The sequence below is a fragment of the Nicotiana tabacum genome, chromosome 10 (genome assembly GCF_000715075.1).
Source record: "Nicotiana tabacum cultivar K326 chromosome 10, ASM71507v2, whole genome shotgun sequence".
Taxonomy (NCBI): domain Eukaryota; kingdom Viridiplantae; phylum Streptophyta; class Magnoliopsida; order Solanales; family Solanaceae; genus Nicotiana; species Nicotiana tabacum.
The window spans coordinates 104,735,405-104,755,985 of NC_134089.1; the positions used below are offsets into that span (position 1 = coordinate 104,735,405).

Consider the following 20,581-nt stretch of genomic DNA (forward strand, 5'->3'; position numbering starts at 1 on the left):
GTGCCTTTCAAATGATTCCTCTTTATCTCATGCAGCTTCCACGAAGGAGAATTTTACAAGCAAACAACCAAAAAAGCTCCACATATTCCTCTCTCTCTTTCTTATATATATATACACACACATCAACCTGTACCCTTGACTTTTAAGTTACCTAAAACGCATTCACCCCACTATATTCCTTAGTAATTTCGATCTTTAATTTCCTTCCTTTTATTATGGCAAAAATGGTAGCTGCTGCTCATGAAGAAAACCCTTTCGGTTTCCAAGACTATTTTCCTTCAATGATGGAAAGACTTGGAGCTGAAGGTTTTATGAGGGAGCTTTGCAATGGATTTTGCTTGCTAATGGATGTGAGTATAGGGCTTATAACTTATGAGAGTTTGAAAAGAAACACTATATTGCTTGGTTTGCATGATCTTAGAGATGATGAGTTAATTTGCATGTTAACTGAAGGAGATTTGGATGGGGATGGAGCTCTTAATCAAATGGAGTTTTGTATCCTTATGTTTAGATTGAGTCCTGGTTTGATGGATGGATCCAAGCAATATATGGATGACTTGGGTCTTATTGATTTCCAACCCTAATTTATTTTACTACTATGTTTCTATGCCTTTATCTTTTGGATGTAATTGTATTAATATCATGAGATGCCAAATAAATAAAATACTCATGTGTATGATGTATATGTACCCCGGAAGGAGTGCTATATAATCATACTACATCAGGTGCTTCTAATTTTTTCTTAATTCTGTTGTTGTTCCTTTTTCTTACTTCTTTTTTCGCTATTTGCTTAACTTATGTGCACTTGTAACCAGGGGCGGATTTAGGGGCGGAAGGGGTTCACCCGAACCCCCTTCGCCTAAAAATTATACTGCATATATAAGGCAAAATCTGTTTTTTACCTCTATATATTAAGTTTTGAATCCCCTTAACACAATTCAAAAGTCTAGTTTAGTGGTCAAAGGGGTTCAAAATCTTCATAACGTCATAGGTTCAATTCCCACTAACTACAAAAAAAAAATTCAACCCCTTACTAGAGATCCTAGTATATTTTTTAATATGTTGTAGCAGGTAATTAATCTGCCTAATTTTCAAGGTCAGTAATATCATGAGATACCAAATAAATAAAAGACTTCATGTATATCTATCTCGGAAGGATGAATAATTGTATATGTTTGCTACATATATCATAGACTTGTACCTCATGATGTTAGTTATGTTCTATTCTGCTAGCTGTTTTTTTTTTTTATATAAATAAAGTTACGCCATAGGTGGCGCATTGCATTCACTCATCCAAAAAATCAGTTACAACAGAGAGATAGCTGTTTGCTGTTACTTTTTCTTCTTTAATAATTCTTATTATTTTTTATTTGGGTGGAGGGGAGGGTAATTTACATACAAATTTAGGAATGAACAAGATGGTGGTGCAGGGTCAGAGTGCTGCAAGAACAGTAGTATGTATCATCTAATAAATTAATCTATCACATCATGAAACTGTGAGATGGAGGAATACTTCCAGACGTTAATCTGTAAAACCTCAAAACTGTAGAGATGCCTTTTGCAAGGGTAATGTGAGCTAAAATATCTTCCAAAAGAACAAGAAAGGCGTTCAGTTGATGAATGGAGTATATCACTACAGAACAAGAAATATGCAGTACTAACAGACAATGCTTCTAGTGGAAGCTTCCTTTTCACTAGCTTGTTTCAGAAAGTACATCATAGGACAATTGAGGACGACGGAAATTCTGTCATAATAACTTCACGTAGTAGTATATTTGGATAAAGAAATTAATTGGTAAGAACCAAGTTATTATAAATTTGGATAATATTAGACATTTATCATATATAGATAATCGTACTAGATTTCAAGGTAATTTGGCAATAAAAGTGTGTAAGCTCTTCTCATCATTTCATGCATGTGAGACTTGTTTAATGATTTATTCCAATATCTTGAACATCAGATTGATATCATAAAATTCTTTCAGAATATCAAGCTACAAGAGTTACAATTAATACAACGTGATCAACATATGAAGAAAGTGCAATGAGAAGGATAAAAAAGTAGTTTAATTTGGTTTCAACAAATTTTAATTTCATTCCCCTTTTCTTTTTTCATCCTAATTATATATCAATCAATTAATTTAAAAAGAAAACCACGTAGAAACATGGCAAGAACTCTAAACAATAACTTTGCTCCAAAAAATCTAAAAAGGTAAAACCATTTATCACTGTTCATGTTAAAATCCACCATTGTTGTGTGGATATGGAGGTCAGCTGAGATGTCGAAGATGAAGCTTAGATAGAGAACGTTCTGGAAATTGTATTAAGCTGTAAATTGAGAAAATGAATTACCAAACCGATTCTCAATACTGTACACGTGTGTATATATAGCTAATCAACTGTAACTTCTAATAATATCTAACCTCCTAACTAACTCTGTTAAGCTATACTAAGATAACTAACTCTAGGCTACATTAACTGACTGTCACTCAACTCCTCTCTTCATTCCTCAACTTCTCATATCACCTAGCTGTCAGCTTAGTATTTCAACAACCCCCTCCCCCCTCGCTCAAGCTACCCCTCCCTCAAGCTAGGTGGTGTGAAAATGTTCAGCAATGACTACCAAATCCTTTTGTCAACACATTTGTTTCTTGTTCATCAGTTGGCACATACTTAGGATGTATCATACACATTTTCCTTATAAAATGGCAATCAATCTCTATATATTTTATTTTTTCATGAAATACATGATTGTTGGCTATCTGCATTGCAGCTTTATTATCTGTAAACAACTGTATTGGAATAAGAATCTTGATTTCCAACTCTTTCAGCAGTCCTGCAACCAGACAAGTCAAGCTACTGTCAAAGCCATACTTTTATGTTCTAATTCAGATGAGCTCCTTGCTACTGTGTTTTGCTTCTTTGACTTCCAATCTATCAGGGAACTACCAAGTTCACCAAATAACTAGTTATTGACTTTCTTAAGTTTAGACAACTTACCCAGTATGCATCACAGAATGCCTTAAAGATTACATACCTTTCTACACTCATTAACACATCAAGACCGGATTCATTTTTCACATATCTTACAACTCTATAAGTTGCTTCTAGATGTGGCTTCTTGGGTGACTGCATGAATTGGCTCAAGGTCTGCACATTGTATGCATATCCGGACTAGTTAATGTCAAATAAAGCAATTTTCCAATCAGCCTTGGTATTCCCTCACATCTGCTAGTCCTGTATCATCATTGATGTTGCAGTGTTTATCATACTCAATTATTATAAGCTTCATGTTCTGCTCCATTGGAGTAAGTGCAAGCTTAGATCCTGTCAAGTCCAGTTCTGCAATCAGTTCTAATGCATATTTCCTTTGGCATTACTTGATTACCTTCTGTGACCTACACACTTCAATCCCCAAGAAGTACTTCAGTATTCCCAAATCCTTCATTTTGAAAGTTTTCTATAAAGTGTCATTGGCTTCCTGAATCAGGCTAGCATTATCACCTGTGATGAGAAGATCATCCATATACACAAGTATTATGACTTATCTATTGTGTTTCTTCAGAATGAACATGGAATAATCATGTTTACTTGTAGGAAACCAACCTTTAGAAGAGCACTAGTGAGCTTGAGATTCTATTTCATGGATGCTTGTTTGAGTCCATACAAAGATTTGAGTAGTCTACACCCTTTGTTCCCCCTTGGCTACCAAATCCAGGTGGCATTTGCATATATACCTCTTCTTCAATATCACCTTAAAGAAAATCATTGTAAATATCCATTTGAAACAAGTCCCATTGATTCATGGCTGGCAGTGCAATTACAGTCCTAATTGTCACCATTTTGACGGCAGAAGAGAAAGTTTTCTGATAGACCAAATGTGATGACCCAAAAGGTCATCACTTGAGTTACAAGTAAATTCTGTATTTTGAGGTCTTAAAAGCCTCCTTTTAACTCTCTTCGATTTGCGTGCATGGTTCGGGCGTATATCTGGAACGCTTTTATGTGAAAATTTGATGAAAATGCTAATTTGACCTTTAAAATTGAATTTAGGTTGACTTCAGCCAATATTTTGAGTAAACGGACCCGGACCCACGATTTGACGTTCTCGGAAGGTCCGTAAAAAATTATGGGACTTGGGCGTATGCCGGAATTGAATTTCGAGGTCCCAAGCCCGAGAAATGAATTTTTGAAGAAATTATTTAACTGAAATTATAAGAGTTTTTGGAAATTTAAATGTGTTTGAATGGGATGGTATCGGGCCCATATTTTGGTTTCGAAACCCGATACAGGTCTTATATTGTATTTAAGTTGAGCTTGTAAAATTTTGTAAGAAACGAACTTGATATGACGCGAATTGGACCCTCGGTTGTAAAAATTTGAACTTAAGAGTTCTTGAAATTTTTCTTTGATTTTGATGCTAAATTCGTTGTTAAAGATGTTAATTTGGCGATTTGATCACACGAGTAAGTCCATAGGATATTTTTGAGTTAGTATGCATGTTTGGTTTGGAGCCTAGAGGGTTCGGGTAAGTTTCGGATAGGTTTCGGAATGCTTTTACACTTAGAAAAGTTGCAGGTTTTGCTGTCTCAAGTGCTCAGTGATTTTCTTCTTCGCGTTCGCGTGGCTTCACTCGCGAATGCGTAAGGCAATTCCCTCAGGTGTCAGTTTATTCTTCATGAACGCGGAGCTCAGGACGCGAACGCGAAGCTTTGGGGGGAGTTACCCTTCGCGAATGCGTTCAGGCTCACGCGAACGCATAGGGTTAGTGGGCCTGAGGGAAGGAGTTCAATTTGTTCTACGCGAACGCGGCCCTTTGACCGCGAACACGAAGGCCTGAGGAGCTAAAGCTCTGCGAAAGCAGATCACCCAATAAGAACGCGAAGGCCATTTGGGCCTGACCCATCGCGAAAGCGGCAGGCCCATTGCGAACGCGATGAAGGTCTGCCCAGTCTTTTAAAAACAGTAGCAAAAATGGGCATAACCCATTTACTCCATATTTTCGAACTCCCAAGACTTAGAGGTGATTTTCTTCAGACAAATTCATCCCTAAAGTATTGGCAATCAATTCTAAACCTTACTCTTTCAAGTACCCAACTATTTTTATCACGTTTTAATCAAAAATCAAGAGTTTTCATAATAGAAATTAGGAATTTGGGTAGAGTTAGGGGTTTTTGAATAATTGAAATTTAGACCTCGTTTTGGGGTCGGATTTCGAAACTAATTGCATATTTGGGCTAGTGGGCGAATGGGTGATCGGATTTTGGTCCGAACCTCGAGTTTTGACCAAGCGGGCCCGGGGTTGATTTTTGACTTTTTGGAAATAATGATAGAAAATCTATAATTTAGCATTAGGGTTGAATTCTTTAGCATTTATTGATGTTGTTAAATTAATTTGGACTAGAAACAAGTAATTTAGAGGCGAATTCTAAAGGAAAATAGTATTTGAGGCTTGAGTTGGCCGTGGAAGTTCGAGGTAAGTGTTTGGTCTAACCTTAGCTTGAGGGATTAGGTATTGTGCTTTATTTTCTATGTGCTAGAGTAGTGTACGACGTATAGGTGTGGTGACGAGTATCTATACGTCGTTGTCAAGCATGCTCGCGAGTCTTAAATTGTAATCGTTGTGTTCTTAATAAATACTACAAATGCCTAAGTTGTTGATTCTCCGTGTTGGGCAAGAATTATGATTATTCTCGTGGTATTTATTTATGGTTGAGTATTGGTTCCAGTTGAGGTTTCATTTACGAAGTTAAATTTTAGTATAAGTTTGGTTATAGCTGATTCCCTTGTCAGAACGTATTTAATTCTTACTGTTGGTTCCCTTGCCGAGATGTGTTTATTCTCATTATTGATTCCCTTATTGGGATATTGTTGTTTCCTTATTGTTCCCTTGCCAGGATTCTTTTGTGATTGGTGTTGAATTGTCTATTAGGATCGTGTTGCACGCCGCAATAATGTTATATGGGATCGGGTTGCACGCTGTAACATGTAGTAATAAGGGAGGACAGGATGGTCAGGTTGCACGCCGCAACAGTGATATATGATTGGATCCGGTTGCACTCCACAACAGTGTTATATAATTTGGATCGGGTTGTGCACCGCAACAATAAAGAATAAAAGTGGGTATTGAGTTGCTACGCTTTCCTTATTCTTATGATGCAAACTTTAAAATATTCTTTATGATTTTCTCCTGAGTTACTGTTGGTAATTGATATCCCCTCGCAGCATGTTTCCCCTTCCCATCTTTAACTACTAGTTTCCGTTATTATTATTACTTGTCGTATATGCTTTAAACTACACAGGTTTAGTTGGTAGTCTTGTCCTAGCCTCGTCACTACTTCGCCGAGGTTAGGCTCGACACTTACCAGCATATATGGTCGGTTGTGTTGATACTACACTCTGCACTATGTGCAGATCTCAGTACCGGAGCATACGGACCTTAGCTAGGGGTTGCTGCCTTTAGTCGATCAGGAGATCCGAGGTAGTCCTGCAGGCATCCGCAGGCCTTGGCGCCCCCTCCCTATCTAGTTTTCTTTTGTTCTTTACTATTTTAGAGACAGACATGTATTTATTTTTTTCAGACCCTATTTGTAGAATTCCTAGATAGTTCGTGAGTTTTTGACCCCAGTTCTGGGTGGTTATGTTTATGGATACATTTTTGGTATTAGCTTAAATTGTTAAATTTCCTTCTTCCGCATTATTATTTTCCGCTGGTTATGATATGTTGACTTAAAATTGTTAAGAGGTTTAAAATAAAAAGGGTAAATAAATCGGAATAGTTGGCTTGCCAAGCTTTCACTAGTATGCGCCATTATGACTCCCGAGGGTGGGAAATCTGGGTCGTGACAAGGTGGTATTAGAGCTCTAGGTTGCTTAGGTCTCACAATTCACGGACAAGCTTGGTAGAGTCTGAGGGATCGGTACGGAGACGTCTGTGCTTATCCCCTAGAGGCTGTAGAGTTAGGAACAGTTTCACGTCTATTCATCTCTGTCGTGCAGTTTGGTTCCTCAATGCTAATTGAATTTCTACTCTGTTCTTTCATAGATGGCGAGAACACGCGCTTCTTCATCCACTGACCAGCAGCCTGAGCCCCTAGCGGTAGTTCCCACAAGGGGAAAAGGACGAGGCAGAGGCCGTGCTAGGGGCCGAGGCAGGGGCAGAGCTCAGTCCAAAGCAGTAGCACCAGCGGCGGAGCCTCAAGTAGAGTTTGATGATGAGGTTCCGGCACAGACAGTTCTAGTGGGCCCAGCTCAGGTCCTAGAGGGGTTCATTGCTACCTTACTATAGGATGCTCTGGTCCTTCTAGTGGGCCTTATGTAGAGTGTCACCCGAGCAGGCTTACTTCCTGTAGCACCAGCCGTCTCTCAGGCTGGGGGGAGCAGAGACTCCCGCTACCCGCACTCTAGAGCAGATGGTTCCTCGGTTTCAGACTCCAGCAGCTCAGCTAGTTGGAGTAGTTCAGTCCGATGTAGTAGCTCAGACAGGTGATGGAGCAGCTATGTCTGCCGATGCTTTGTGGAGGTTGGACAAGTTCACCAAGATGTTCACTACTACTTATGGTGGTACATCTTCAGAGGATCCCCATGATTATTTAGACAGTTATCATGAGGTTCTTCGGAACATGGGGATAATGGAGACTAATGGGGTCGACGTTGCTGCTTTTCGTCTGTCGGGTTCGCCCAAGACTTCGTGGAGATATTATTGTTTGGCTAGTCCAGTTGTGTTGCCTGCCTTGACTTGGGATCGGTTCTCTCAGCTATTTCTGGAGAAGTTTCTTCCATCACTCAGAGAGAGGACTATTGAAGGCAGTTTGAGCATCTTCAGCAAGGTTCTATGACCGTCACTCTGTACGAGACCAGATTCATTTCTTTGGCCCGTCATGCTCTCATCATACTTCCTACCGAGAGAGAGAGGGTGATGAGGTTCATTGAGGGACTCGCTTAGCCGATTCGATTGTAGATGGCTAAGGAGACTAGGAGCGAGATTTCTTTTTAGGATGCGACCAATATAGCCAGGAGAGTTGAGATGGTTCTATCACAGGGTAGTGGTCAGGGGTCTAACAAGAGGCCTCGTCATTCAGCCAGGTTCAGTGATGCCTCATCTGGAGGCAGGGATTCTTTTGGTAGGGGCCATCCCCCCAGGTTGTTTCATTCAGCACTTCAGACTTCTCATGGTGCTTCAGGCGGTCGTGGTTCACATATGCAATATTATAATTAGCAGTCCTACCGTGCACCATCAGCTCCTATTAGAGCACCTCATATTCAGAGCTATTCTCATGGTCAGGCAGCCCGTTAGGGTTAGTCTCGGTTCCCTCAGCCGCAGCACTCAGGTGGATGCTTTGAGTGCAGTGAGTATGGTCATATCTGGAGGGCTTGTCCGAGATTAGTGGGTGTTCAGTCGTAGTAGTAGGGTTCCCGTGCTATGGTTTAGGCACCAGGTGTTCCACCACCTGCTCAGCAAGCTTGGGGTGGGGGTAGAGGTGCTAGAGGTGGAGGTAAAGGTAATAAAGGTGGAGGTCAGGCTGCTAGAGGTGGAGGCTAGCAAGCAGGAGTCTGTCCTAGGGACGTAGCTCAGAGTGGTGGGGCCCAACCCCGATGTTATGCTCTTCCAGCCAGGCCCTAGGCTGAGGCCTCCAATGTAGTTATCACAGGTACCGTTCTAGTCTATAGTAGAGATGCTTCAGTTCTATTTGATCCAGGGTCTACATATTCCTATGCGTCATCCTATTTTTCCCCGTATCTGGTCATGCCTAGTGATTCTTTGAGTGCTCCTATATATGTGTCTACATCGGTGGGTGATTCTATTGTGGTGGATCATGTCCATCGTTCATGTATAGTTGTTATTGGGGGTTTTGAGACCCGAGTAGATCTGTTACTTTTGGAAATGATTGATTTTGATGTCATATTGGGGATGGACTGGTTATCACCTTACAACGCTATCTTGCATTGTCATGCCTAGACTATGACCTTAGCCTTGTCGGGTCTACCTCATTTAGAGTGGAGAGGGACTCCTGGTTATTCCACCCGTAGGGTTATATCATATATGAAGGCTCGGCAAATGGTTGAAAAGGGATGTTTAGCCTATTTGGTGTATGTTCGTGATTCTAGTGCCAAGGTTCCTTCTATGGATTTTGTTCCTATTGTATATGAGTTTCTAGAGGTATTTCCTGCATACCTGTCAGGTATGCCGCTCGATAGGGATATTGACTTTTGCATTGATTTGGCTCCGGGCACTCAGCCTATTTCTATTCCGCCGTATCGTATGGCCCCGCCAGAGTTGAAAGAATTGAAAGAACAGTTGCAAGACTTGCTTGATAAGGGCTTCGTTAGACCTAGTATCTCGCCTTGGAGTGGGCCGACGTTGTTTGTTAAGAAAAAGGGCGGATCGATGAGGATATGTATAGATTATCGGTAGTTGAACAAGGTCATAATCAGGAATAAGTATCCATTGCTGAGGATTGATGATTTGTTTGATCAGCTTCAGGGTGCCAAGGTGTTTTTGAAGATTGATTTGAGATCTAGCTACCATCAGTTGAGGATTAGGGTGTCTAACGTCCCTAAGACAGCTTTACATACTCGGTACGGGCATTATGAGTTCTTAGTGATGTCATTTGGGTTGACAAATGCCCCAGCAACTTTCATGGACTTGATGAACCGAGTGCTCAAGCCTAATTTGGATTCCTTCGTGATTGTCATCATTGATGATATTTTGATCTATTCCCGCAGCCGGGAGGAGCACGAGCAGTATCTTCGAGTCGTTCTTCAAACTCTGAGGGATAGTTAGTTGTATGCCAAGTTTTCAAAGTGTGAGTTTTGGTTGAGTTTAGTTGCATTCTTGGGTCATGTTGTATCAGTAGAGGGTATTCAGGTGGATCCTAAGAAGATTGCGGCAGTCAAGGACTGGCCTAGACCCACATCAACCACAGAGATCTAGAGTTTCTTGGGTTTGGCGGGTTATTACCATCGATTTGTGGAGGGGTTTTCATCGATTGCAACCCCGATGACCAGGTTGACCCAGAAGGGTGCCTAGTTCAGGTGGTTGAATAAGTGTGAGGTGAGCTTTTAGATGCTTAAGACAGCTTTTACTACAACGCCAGTGTTGATTTTTCCCATAGGTTCAAGGCCATATAAAGTATATTGTGATGCATCGCGTATTGGACTTAGTGCGATGTTGATGCAGAATGGCAAGGTTATTGCATATGCTTTGCGATAGTTGAAGATCCAAGAGAAAAATTATCCCATTCATGATTTAGAGTTAGCAGCCATTGTTCACGCGTTGAAGATTTGGAGGCATTATTTGTATGGCATGTCATCTAAGGTGTTCATGGATCACAAGAGTTTGCAATACTTGTTCAAGCAGAAGGAGCTAAATTTGAGGCAGAAGAGATAGTTGGAGCTGTTGAAAGACTATGATATCACCATCTTGTATTATCTGGGAAAGGCCAATGTGGTGGCCGATGCATTGAGTAGGAAGTCTCAGGCAGTATGGGCAGCCTTGCATATATTCCAGTCAGTGAGAGACCTCTTGCTTTGGATGTTCAGGCTTTAGACAATCAGTTCGTGAGGTTGAATGTTTCTGAGCCCAGCGTTCTAGCTTGCACAGTCGCTAGTTCTTCATTATTTGAGCATATCCGAGATCGGCAGTATGATGATCCTCATTTTCTTGTCCTTAGAGACACAGTGCGGCACGGAGGTGCCAAGCAGGTTACAGTTGGAGATGATGGAGTTCTGAGGATACATGGTCGTATTTGTGTGCCTAATATGGATGGACTTCGTGAGTTGATTCTAGATGAGGCCCATAGTTCTCAGTATTCTATTCATCCGAGCGCCGCTAAGATGTATCGGGATTTGCGGCAGCATTATTGGTGGATAAGGATGAAGAAGGACATTGTTACCTATGTAGCTCGGTGTTTGAATTGTTAGCAGGTAAAGTACGAGCATTAGAGACTTGGTGGTTTGTTTCAGAGGATTGAGCTTCCTGAGTGAAAGAGGGAGCGTATCACTGTGGACTTTGTTGTTGGACTCCCACGGACTTAGAGTAAGTTCGATGCAGTGTGGGTTATTATTGATAGGCTGACTAAGTCAGCGCATTTCATTCTTGTGGCAGTCTCTTATTCTTCTGAGAGGTTAGCGGAGATCTATATCAGAGAGATTGTTCGTCTTCATGGTGTGCACGTGTCTATCATTTCTGACCGAGGTACGCAGTTTACCTCATATTTTTGGAGGGCAGTTCAGCGTTATATGGGCATATGGGTCGAGTTGAGCACAACATTTCATCTGCATATGGACGGGCAGTCCGAGCGTACTATTCAGATTTTGGAAGATATGCTCTGAGCTTGTGTTATGGTCTTTGGAGGTTCGTGGGATCAGTTCTTGCCTTTAGTAGAGTTTGCCTACAACAACAGCTACCAGTCGAGCATTCAGATGGCTCCCTATGAGGCATTATATGGCAGGCGGTGTCGATAGCTAGTTGGATGGTTTGAGCCGGGAGAGGCTCGGTTGTTGGGTACAGACTTAGTTCAGGATGCCTTGGACAAGGTGAAGATCATTCAGGACAGGCTTCGTACAGCTCAGTCCAGGCAGAAGAGTTATGCCGACCGCAAGGTTCGTGATGTGGCATTTATGGTTGGAGAGCGGGTGTTGCTCCAGGTGTTGCCCATGAAGGGCGTGATAAGATTTGGGAAGAAGGGCAAGCTAAGCCCTAGGTTCATTGGTCCTTTTGAGATTCTTGATCGAGTGGGAGAGGTTGCTTACAGACTTGCATTGCGGCCGAGTTTATCAGCTGTGCACCCAGTGTTTCATATGTCCATGCTTCGAAAGTATCACAGCAGTCCATCTCACATGTTAGACTTCAGCACTGTCCAGTTGAACAAGGATCTGACCTATGAGGAGGAGCCAGTGGCCATTCTTGGCCGGCAAGTTCATCATTTGAGATCGAAGAGTTACCCTTCTATTCTTGTTCAGTGGAAAGGTCAGCCTGCCGAGGAAGCTACCTGGGAGTTCGAGTTCGATATGTGAAGCCGATATCCTCATCTTTTCCCCGACTCAGGTACTTCTTTTCTATGTCCGTTCGAGGATGAACGGTTATTTTAGAGGTGAAGGATGTGATGACCCAAAAGCTCATCACTTGAGTTACAAGTAAATTCTGTGTTCCGAGGCCTTAAAAGCCTCCTTTTATCTCACCTCAATTTACGTGCACGGTTCATGCGTATATCCGGAACGATTTTATGTAAAAATTTGATGAAAATCGTAATTTGGCCTTTAAAATTGAATTTAAGTTGAATTTGGTCAACATTTTGGGTAAACAGGCCCGGACCCGCAATTTGACGATCCCGGACTGTCCGTAGAAAAATATGGGACTTGGACGTATGCCCGAAATGGAATTCTGAGGTCCCAAACCCGAGAAATGAATTTTTTAAGAAAATTATTTAACTGAAATTATAAGAGTTTTTAGAAATTTAAATGTGTTTGAATTGGCTGGTATCGGGCCCGATTTTGGTTCCGGAGCCCGGTACAGGTCTTACATGGTATTTAAGTCGAGCCTGTAAAATTTGGTAAGAAACGGACTTGATATGACGCGAATCGGACCCTCGATTGTAAAAATTTGAACTTAAGAGTTCTTGAAATTTTCCTTTGATTTTGGTGCTAAATTCGTTGTTAAAGATGTTAATTTGGCGATTTGATCGCACGAGTTTTTTGAGTTAGTATGCATGTTTGGTTTGGAGCCTCGAGGGTTTGGGTGAGTTTCGGATAGGTTTCGGGATGTTTTTACACTTAGAAAAGTTGTAGATTTTGCTATCTCAGGTGCTCAGTGATTTTCTTCTTCGCGTTCGTGTGGCTTCGCTCGCGAACGCGTAAGGCAATTCCCTTAGGTGTCAGTTTGTTCTTCGTGAACGCGGAGCTCAGGATGCGAACACGAAGCATTGAGGGAGTTGCCCTTCTCGAACGCATTCAGGCTCTCGCGAACGCATAGGGTTAGTGGGCCTGGGGGAGGGAGTTCAATTTGTTCTACGCGAACACGACCCTTTGACCACGAACGTGAAGGCCTAAGGAGCTAAAGATCCGTGAATGCGTGTCACCCAACATGAACGCGAAGGCCATTTGGACCTGACCCATCGCGAACGCGCCAGGCCCATCGCGAACGCAATTAAGGTTTGCCCAGTCTTTTAAAAACAGTAGAAAAAATAGGCATAACCCATTTACTCCACATTTTCGAACTCCCAAGACTTAGAGTCTATTCTCTTCACACAAATTCATCCCAAAGTATTGGTAATCAATTCTAAACCTACTCTTTCAATTACCCAACTATGTTCATCACTTTTTAATCAAAATCAGGAGTTTTTATGGTAGAAATTAGGAATTTGGGTAGAGTTAGAGCTTTTTGAATAATTGGAATTTAGACCTTGTTTTGGGGTCGGATTTCAAAACTAATTACATATTTGGGCTCGTGGGTGAATGGGTGATCGGGTTTTGATCCGAACCTCGAGTTTTGACCAAGCGGGCCTAGGGTCAATTTTTGACTTTTTGGTATAGAAAATCTATAATTTAGCATTGGGTTGAATGCTTTAGCATTTATTGATGTTGTTAAATTAATTTGGGCTAGATACAAGTAATTTGGAGGCGAATTCTAAAGGAAAAGTGGTGTTTGAGGCTAGAGTTGGCCATAGAAGTTCGAGGTAAGTCTTTGGTCTAACCTTAGCTTGAGGGATTAGGTATTGTGCTTTATTTTGCTATGTGCTAGAGTAGTGTACGACGTGTAGGTATGGTGACGAGTATCTATACGCCGTTGTCAAGTATGCCCGTGAATTTTAAATTGTAATCGTTGTGTTCTTAATAAATACTACAAATGTCTAAGTTATTGATTCTCCGTGTTAGGCAAGAATAATGATTATTCTCGTGGTATTTATTTATGGTTGAATATTGGTTCCAGTTGAGGTTTCATTTGTGAAGTTAAATGTTGGTATAAGTTTGGTTATAGCTGATTCCCTTGTCGGGACGTATTTAATTCTTACTATTAGTTCCTTTGTCGGGATGTGTTTATTCTCATTGTTGATTTGATTGTTGGGATATTATTGTTTCCTTATTGTTCCCTTGTCGGGATTTTTTTGTGATTGGTGTTGAATTGTATATTGGGATCGGGTTGCACGCTGAAACAATATTATATAGGATCGGGTTGCATGCCACAACATGGAGCAATAAGGGAGGATAGGAGGGGTCGGGTTGCATGCCACATTAGTGATATATGATTGGATCGGGTTGCACGCCGCAACAGTGATATATAATTTGGATCGGGTCGCATGCTACAATAGTGTTATATGATTTGGATCGGGTTGCGCACCGCTACAATAAAGAATAAAAGTGGATATTGATTTGCTATTGTTTTCTTATTCTTACTGATGCGAACTTTAAAATGTTCTTTATGCTTTTCTCCTGAGTAACTGTTGGTACGTGATATTCCTCTGCAGCATATTTCCCCTTCCCATCTTTAGCTACTAGTTTTCGTTGTTATTATTATTTGTCGTATATGCTTTAAACTACACAGGTTTAGTTGGTAGTCTTGTCCTAGTCTCGTCACTACTTCGCCGATTAGGCTTGACGCTTACCAGCACATGGGGTCGGTTATGCTGATACTACACGCTACACTGTGTGCAGATATCGCTACTGGAGCATACGGACCTTAGCTAGGGGTTGCTGCCTTTAGTCCATCAGGAGATCCGAGATAGTCCTGCAGGCGTCTACAGTCCTTGGCATCCCCTCCCTATCTAGTTTTCTTCTGTTCTTTACTATTTTAGAGACAGACATGTATTTATTTTGTTCGGACCCTATTTGTAGTATTCCTAGATAGTCCGTGAGTTTTTGACCCCAGTTCTGGGTGGTTATGTTTATGAATACATTTTGGTATTAGCTTAAATTGTTAAATTTCCTTCTTCCACATTATTATTTTCCGATGTTTATGATATGTTGACTTAAAATTGTTAAGAGGTTTAAAATAAAAAGGGTAAATAAATCGGAATAGTTGGCTTGCCTAGATTTCACTAGTAGGTGCCATCACGACTCCTGAGGGTGGAAAATCTGGATCGTGACACCAAATCTTCTTGTTGGCTATATCCCTTGGCAACTAACCTTGCCTTGTACCTCTCTACTATCCCATCTGACTTATGCTTGATTTTTCATACCCAAATGGGTATTTTACCTTTGGGAATAGTATTTACCTCCCATGTGTTATTACTTACCAATGCATCTATCTCAGCCTGCATAACATCAACCCACCTCTGATCCTTCATTGCCTCGATAAAGGATATTGGTTCAATATTTATGGATACTGCAGAGAGTCATAACTTAAGTTGTTTGATATAGGGTACATGTTGAAGAGGAAGTCTTCATAGCTGGACAAACATAGTCCTTGGTCCAAAGTGAAGGTCTTGATCCTCTGCCAGTCCTTCTGAGTTGCAAGTCTAGGATTCTCTCATTGGCAACTTCAACTTCCTGGCCCACTTGCTGGATTTGAATCTCCTAATCAGCATTGTCAGATAGTTGATCTAATTGTTGAGCTTGTTGACAGTCAATTTTGACCCTCCATATTGAAAAATTAAATTCTATGGGCTTCCTTGTCAAAAAATGATTAAAATGTAGTTCTTACACATTATTTAGCATTAATGCAACTTATTGATAATTATTCCTATTTTTACAAAAATAAGAATTTCTATCATTTTATTGCAATACTCAAAATGTAGTTTTTGCACATTATTTAACTTTAATGCAGTGTATTGATAATTATTCTTATTTTTATAAAATATAAGAATTTCAATCATTTTATTGCAATAAGTTAAATACTACCATTTTTGTGTATTTTTTATAAATTTCAAATAATTTATTGATAATTGTCCTATTTTTTTCAAATAGTAGGATATTCTATCAATTTATTGTCATTTAAAAAAAATTACTACAATACCATTGTAGTAGTTATATTTTAAATAAATACTATAATATTTTTGCTTAAAAATTATATTTTATTTTGTAGCACATTCTATTTAATTATATCAAAACCAGTAGAATTGATTTCAAAATACAGATCAAGTCCGTTCAAATTCAATGTCTCGTCAACATCCGATGTTACAAGATATTGACGCGACGTGATATTTGATGTAACTAGATATTGACATGACATGACACTCATGTGACATGTCATGTGATGTGACATAACATTGATGAGAGATTGATGTGGCATGGCACCTTTTGATTTCAACCACATGCTTTTCTTCCTATTTTACATTTATTTTTTCACTAAAAACATGAACCACATATTTTATTTTCATATTCTTTAATATTTTATTTTATCTTTGCTATATAATGGGAAGACCCATCAAATTTGTAAATCTCCCCCAAGATCTAATATAACACTCCACCCTCATTCCTTACAATCAGCCGCCAACCCCCAATCTCTCTCTCTCTCATTTCTCTCTCAATAATGAGAGACGCTTGCCAACTCCATTTCCACCGGCTAAGCTCGCCGGTAAAATCGTCAGATCCACTGGCTAAAGGCCATCCCACCACTACTGTCTCATTTGCTCACTCTTTCACTCGTCTCCCTCACGCTTCATGAAGTTGTTGTCGCTATCTCCAGAGGAGATAACCGATCGGGCAGCGACTCGTTCTTTGAAGTTCCACCTCTTCGTCTCTCTTTCTTTTATGTTATTGGCTAGAAATTTTAGATCTGAATAGAGGGGTCATAGATCTGGCAATAGGAATCTTCAGCGACTTGGGGCCTTGTAGACTCTAATCTACTCTAATCGTGCTTGTTGACACAATTTTGGTGTGAATCAATCAATTGCAATTGAATGACAAAGGAATTTTTACTTTCTTGGCTTCTCAGGTTCCGACTGCAACTCGGATGTCGAACACTCAACATCAAGATTTGGTACATCACAATCATCCTCTGTACATTCATCCCTCAAAAACACAAGGTTCTGTTCTTATTTCAATACAGCTTCAAGATTCTGAAAATTACTCTATTTGGAGTAGGTTGATGAAAATTATTCTGAATGGTAAAAATAAACTAGGATTTATTCTAAGAACATATAAAAAAGAAATGTATGATCTTAGTCTACATAAATTCTGGGACAGATGCAATGTTATTGTCTTAGCTTGGATAACGAACGTTGTGTCTCAAAATCTAATTAGCATTGTGATCTATGTTTCTGATACACATAAAGTCTGGGAAGACCTCAAAGAGAGGCTTGATAAGGTAAATACCTCCAAAGCTTGTTATTTGCACAAAAAAAATCGCTGCCCTTACTCAGGGTATATCATATGTGTCTATGTACTTTTCAAAACTTAAGGAGCTATGGGATGCATATGAGACGCTTGCTCTGCCTCTCTCATGTGGATGCCCAGAATCTATCTGACATGTTGAGCATTATCAATTACAAAAGCTATATAAATTTTTAACTAGCCTGAATGAGTCCTATGAGAATGCAAAAGATCAAATTCTTATGGAACGACCATTTCCAAATATAAATCAAGCCTATGCTATGATAGTGAATGTAGAGAGTAGAGAGCCAAAGGAAGAATGGAAATGGTGGGATCAATACTAGTATTGATATTGATGGCAATGATTCCACTATTCTGCTAAGTAGTAGAGGGAATAACAATAATGGTGGTAACAGCAGTTACAAACCTAAAAAAAAACTTTGACTACGGAAGGCTTGTACTTCAGTGTGACTACTGCAAGCTCAAAGGCCACACAAGGGACAATTATTACAAGTTACATGTATATCCATCAGAATTCAAGTACAAGAAGAAATGAGGACCACCCAACGCTTATGCTAACAATGTGAGTAATGCAGGAAATCAGGCATCTGAAGCACAAGGCTCATCTCAGCAGGAAGCATCTGTCTCCACACCACCAGTTCTAGCTCAGTTCTTCACTCCATAATAATATAATCAGATTATGCAGATGTTCAACAAATGGAAGGAAGGAGAACCTATGGCTAATGCAGCATAAATGGGGACATCAAGTATTACTACTGCTCTAATGTCTAATATAGTTGACAATAACTGGATAATAGATACAGGGGCAACCAATCATATGGTACACAAGTTGAGTCTACTTCACAAATTTAAGGAACAGTCACAAATGAGTAATAATAAAGTTCATTTACCTAATGGAGAACATGTTGCTATCATTAAGACAGGAGAATCTCATATATTTCAGGATAAAATAATTGGAGACGTACTATATGTCCCCGAATTCAAATACAACCTACTGTCAATGTCAAAGATCAATAAGAAGTTAGAATGTTGTGCAGTAATTTTATATGATTTCTGTTTATTTTTGGAACTCTCAAGTAGGAAAGTAATAGGGATTGGTACAGAAGCGTATGATCTCTATATTCTGATAAACAGAGGTAACTCAAGTACACAACAGGTAGCTGAGAACAAGAATACACTCAATCATTCATCTGTAAATATCATCTCAAATTCAACTGGTGACAGTGAAGGTAGTTATATTAATAAGAATAAGATTGATCATATATCTCTTTGGCATAGAAGAACAGGGCATGCTCTTTTAAAAGTCTTGAAAAATATAGATGGTTTGTGTAAGACTCAGCTAAAGGATCAGATTTGTTGTGTATGCCATATTGCTAAACAAGTAAGACTTCCTTTTCTTCTAAGCACTACTGGTTCTGTTAATCCCTTTGATCATGTGCATGGTGATGTTTGGGACCCTTACAAAATTCTCACTCATGATGGTAAAAGCTACTTCTTGACTCTAATAGATGATTTCTCTATATATACCTAGATTTTATTAATGCCTGCCAAAGTAGATGTTATTGTAGTATTAAAGGGACTTCCTAATGTTTGTCACAAATCAGTTTAGAACAGGCAATGATTCAGAATTCTTCAATGATCAAGTGAACAATTTACTAAAGGATTACGACATTGTACATCAAAGCTCTTGTGTATATACATGATAAGTTAGGATTTTAACATGTTTTATGCCCCTACTTGCCTATCCTTTGATCATATATTGTTACAAAATAGTCGTAAATGGCTCACAAGTTGTGCTTGATTGCAGGTTTGATCGACAAAGTGACGAAATGTCAAAGATCGGCTCAAAAAGGAGTGAAACCTGCTCAAGTATCAAAAACCAAGAAATCTAAGGAAAGAAGGCCTAGTGCGGACCGCGCAAAGTTGAATGCGGCCGCACTAGGTGGTTCAGAGAGTTGGTAAACCAGGCTAGAGGCAACGCAGCCGCGGTACACATCTCGTAGTCCACGGTGAAGGCTTCGCGGCCGCACTACTCTTTTGTGCGGTCCGCGGTCATGAGATTCAGAGAGATGAAAGTTTGCAAAGACAATTCCATGTGGTCTGCGGTCGTGATTGCGTGGACCGCGCTAGCTTCCTCCGCAGCCGCGGTCCATTCTACGCGGTCCGCGGAGTCCAAGTTCAGAGAAGCAAAAGTCAAAGTCAAAGAGCCCAGTGTGGCCGCGGTCCATTTAGTGCGGCCCGCACTGACCCCGTATGGGTATTTTTGTCCAGTTTTTCCAGCCTAGTGTAAATAGAACATTTTACCATTTTTAGGTCATCTTTTGTATTTAGACGTGAGCTACGCTCCTAAGAATGTTATTTGTAGCCATTTTTTGCACTTTTGCTTTACATTTACGATAGATTCTTGTAGTTTAATTTTAGTAATTAATTAATATGTTTAGTTCTTCATCTATTTCTTCAGTTTCTTTATCTAACATGAGTAGCTAAACCCATTAGATAGGCTTGTGGCTCAACCCTAGTGTGGGTAATTGATGGGTGTTGTCATCTAGTGTTAGATTGACTATGGGTATTTACTATTTGGGTTGATTTTATGTTTTAATCTAGAATTGGTGGTTGCAAATACTGATTCAAGCTTTGTGGGTTTAACTTTTCTTGAGAAAGAGAGTCTATGACCCCAAAATTGATCCAATAAGGAATTGGGATGGACTCATAAGAAATGATAGTCTCAATTAACGGGTTAAACCTCGAGAGAGTAATTACCCTACTTGAACCCTAGTTGCTTGGTTGAATTTGCCTACCCATTTGGTCTCGAGAGAGTCAATTGGGCAAAATCACTCTCTCTACTGAGAGGTGTGAGAGTGGGTAAAATTGTGCAACGGTTATAGCATAAGCCCCAATTATGTCAATCGAACCTTAGTAACATCTACCCGTCAATTAGCCACCTAGGTAGTGTCACGACCCTAGTGCCCTTCTTCCCATTAGATACAACTTAGCAATATTCTCGTAGCATAATTTAGTGTTAATCAATAGTTTTTATAAAAATAGTTATAATTCGAAAACCCAAAAATGTTTGAAGTGACATTAGGAGTACAAACACATCTCTAGGCTAGACAGACAATCCAACTCCACTACTAGCTCCCTGAGGAAATCGATCCCGACCCTCATATCGGGTAAAAGCTATTGCGACCCGCTCTTCCTACCTTAGTGTAGCGTCGAGTTGGCAGCGATCACTTTTTGGCACCGTTGCCAGGGAGCTTACGGTGTTGACTATCTGTTTATTTAGTTTTGTGTTTTGCTTCTCTTTCCTTCT

The 20,581-nt window shown here is 40.0% G+C and overlaps 1 protein-coding gene and 1 long non-coding RNA gene across 2 annotated transcripts; both read left to right on the plus strand.

The window, feature by feature from the left end:
• Positions 1-224: 224 nt before the first annotated feature.
• On the plus strand, positions 225-584 carry LOC107815054 (calcium-binding protein PBP1-like). The gene has a single exon (XM_016640567.2). The coding sequence runs from the start codon at positions 225-227 to the stop codon at positions 582-584; it is 360 nt and encodes a 119-aa protein (XP_016496053.2).
• A 15,816-nt stretch (positions 585-16,400) lies between these two features.
• On the plus strand, positions 16,401-19,661 carry LOC142164885 (uncharacterized). Its single transcript, XR_012695967.1, has 3 exons — positions 16,401-16,964; positions 17,847-18,017; positions 19,079-19,661. It is a non-coding gene; the product is annotated as an uncharacterized LOC142164885 (long non-coding RNA).
• The last annotated feature ends 920 nt before the right edge of the window (positions 19,662-20,581 follow it).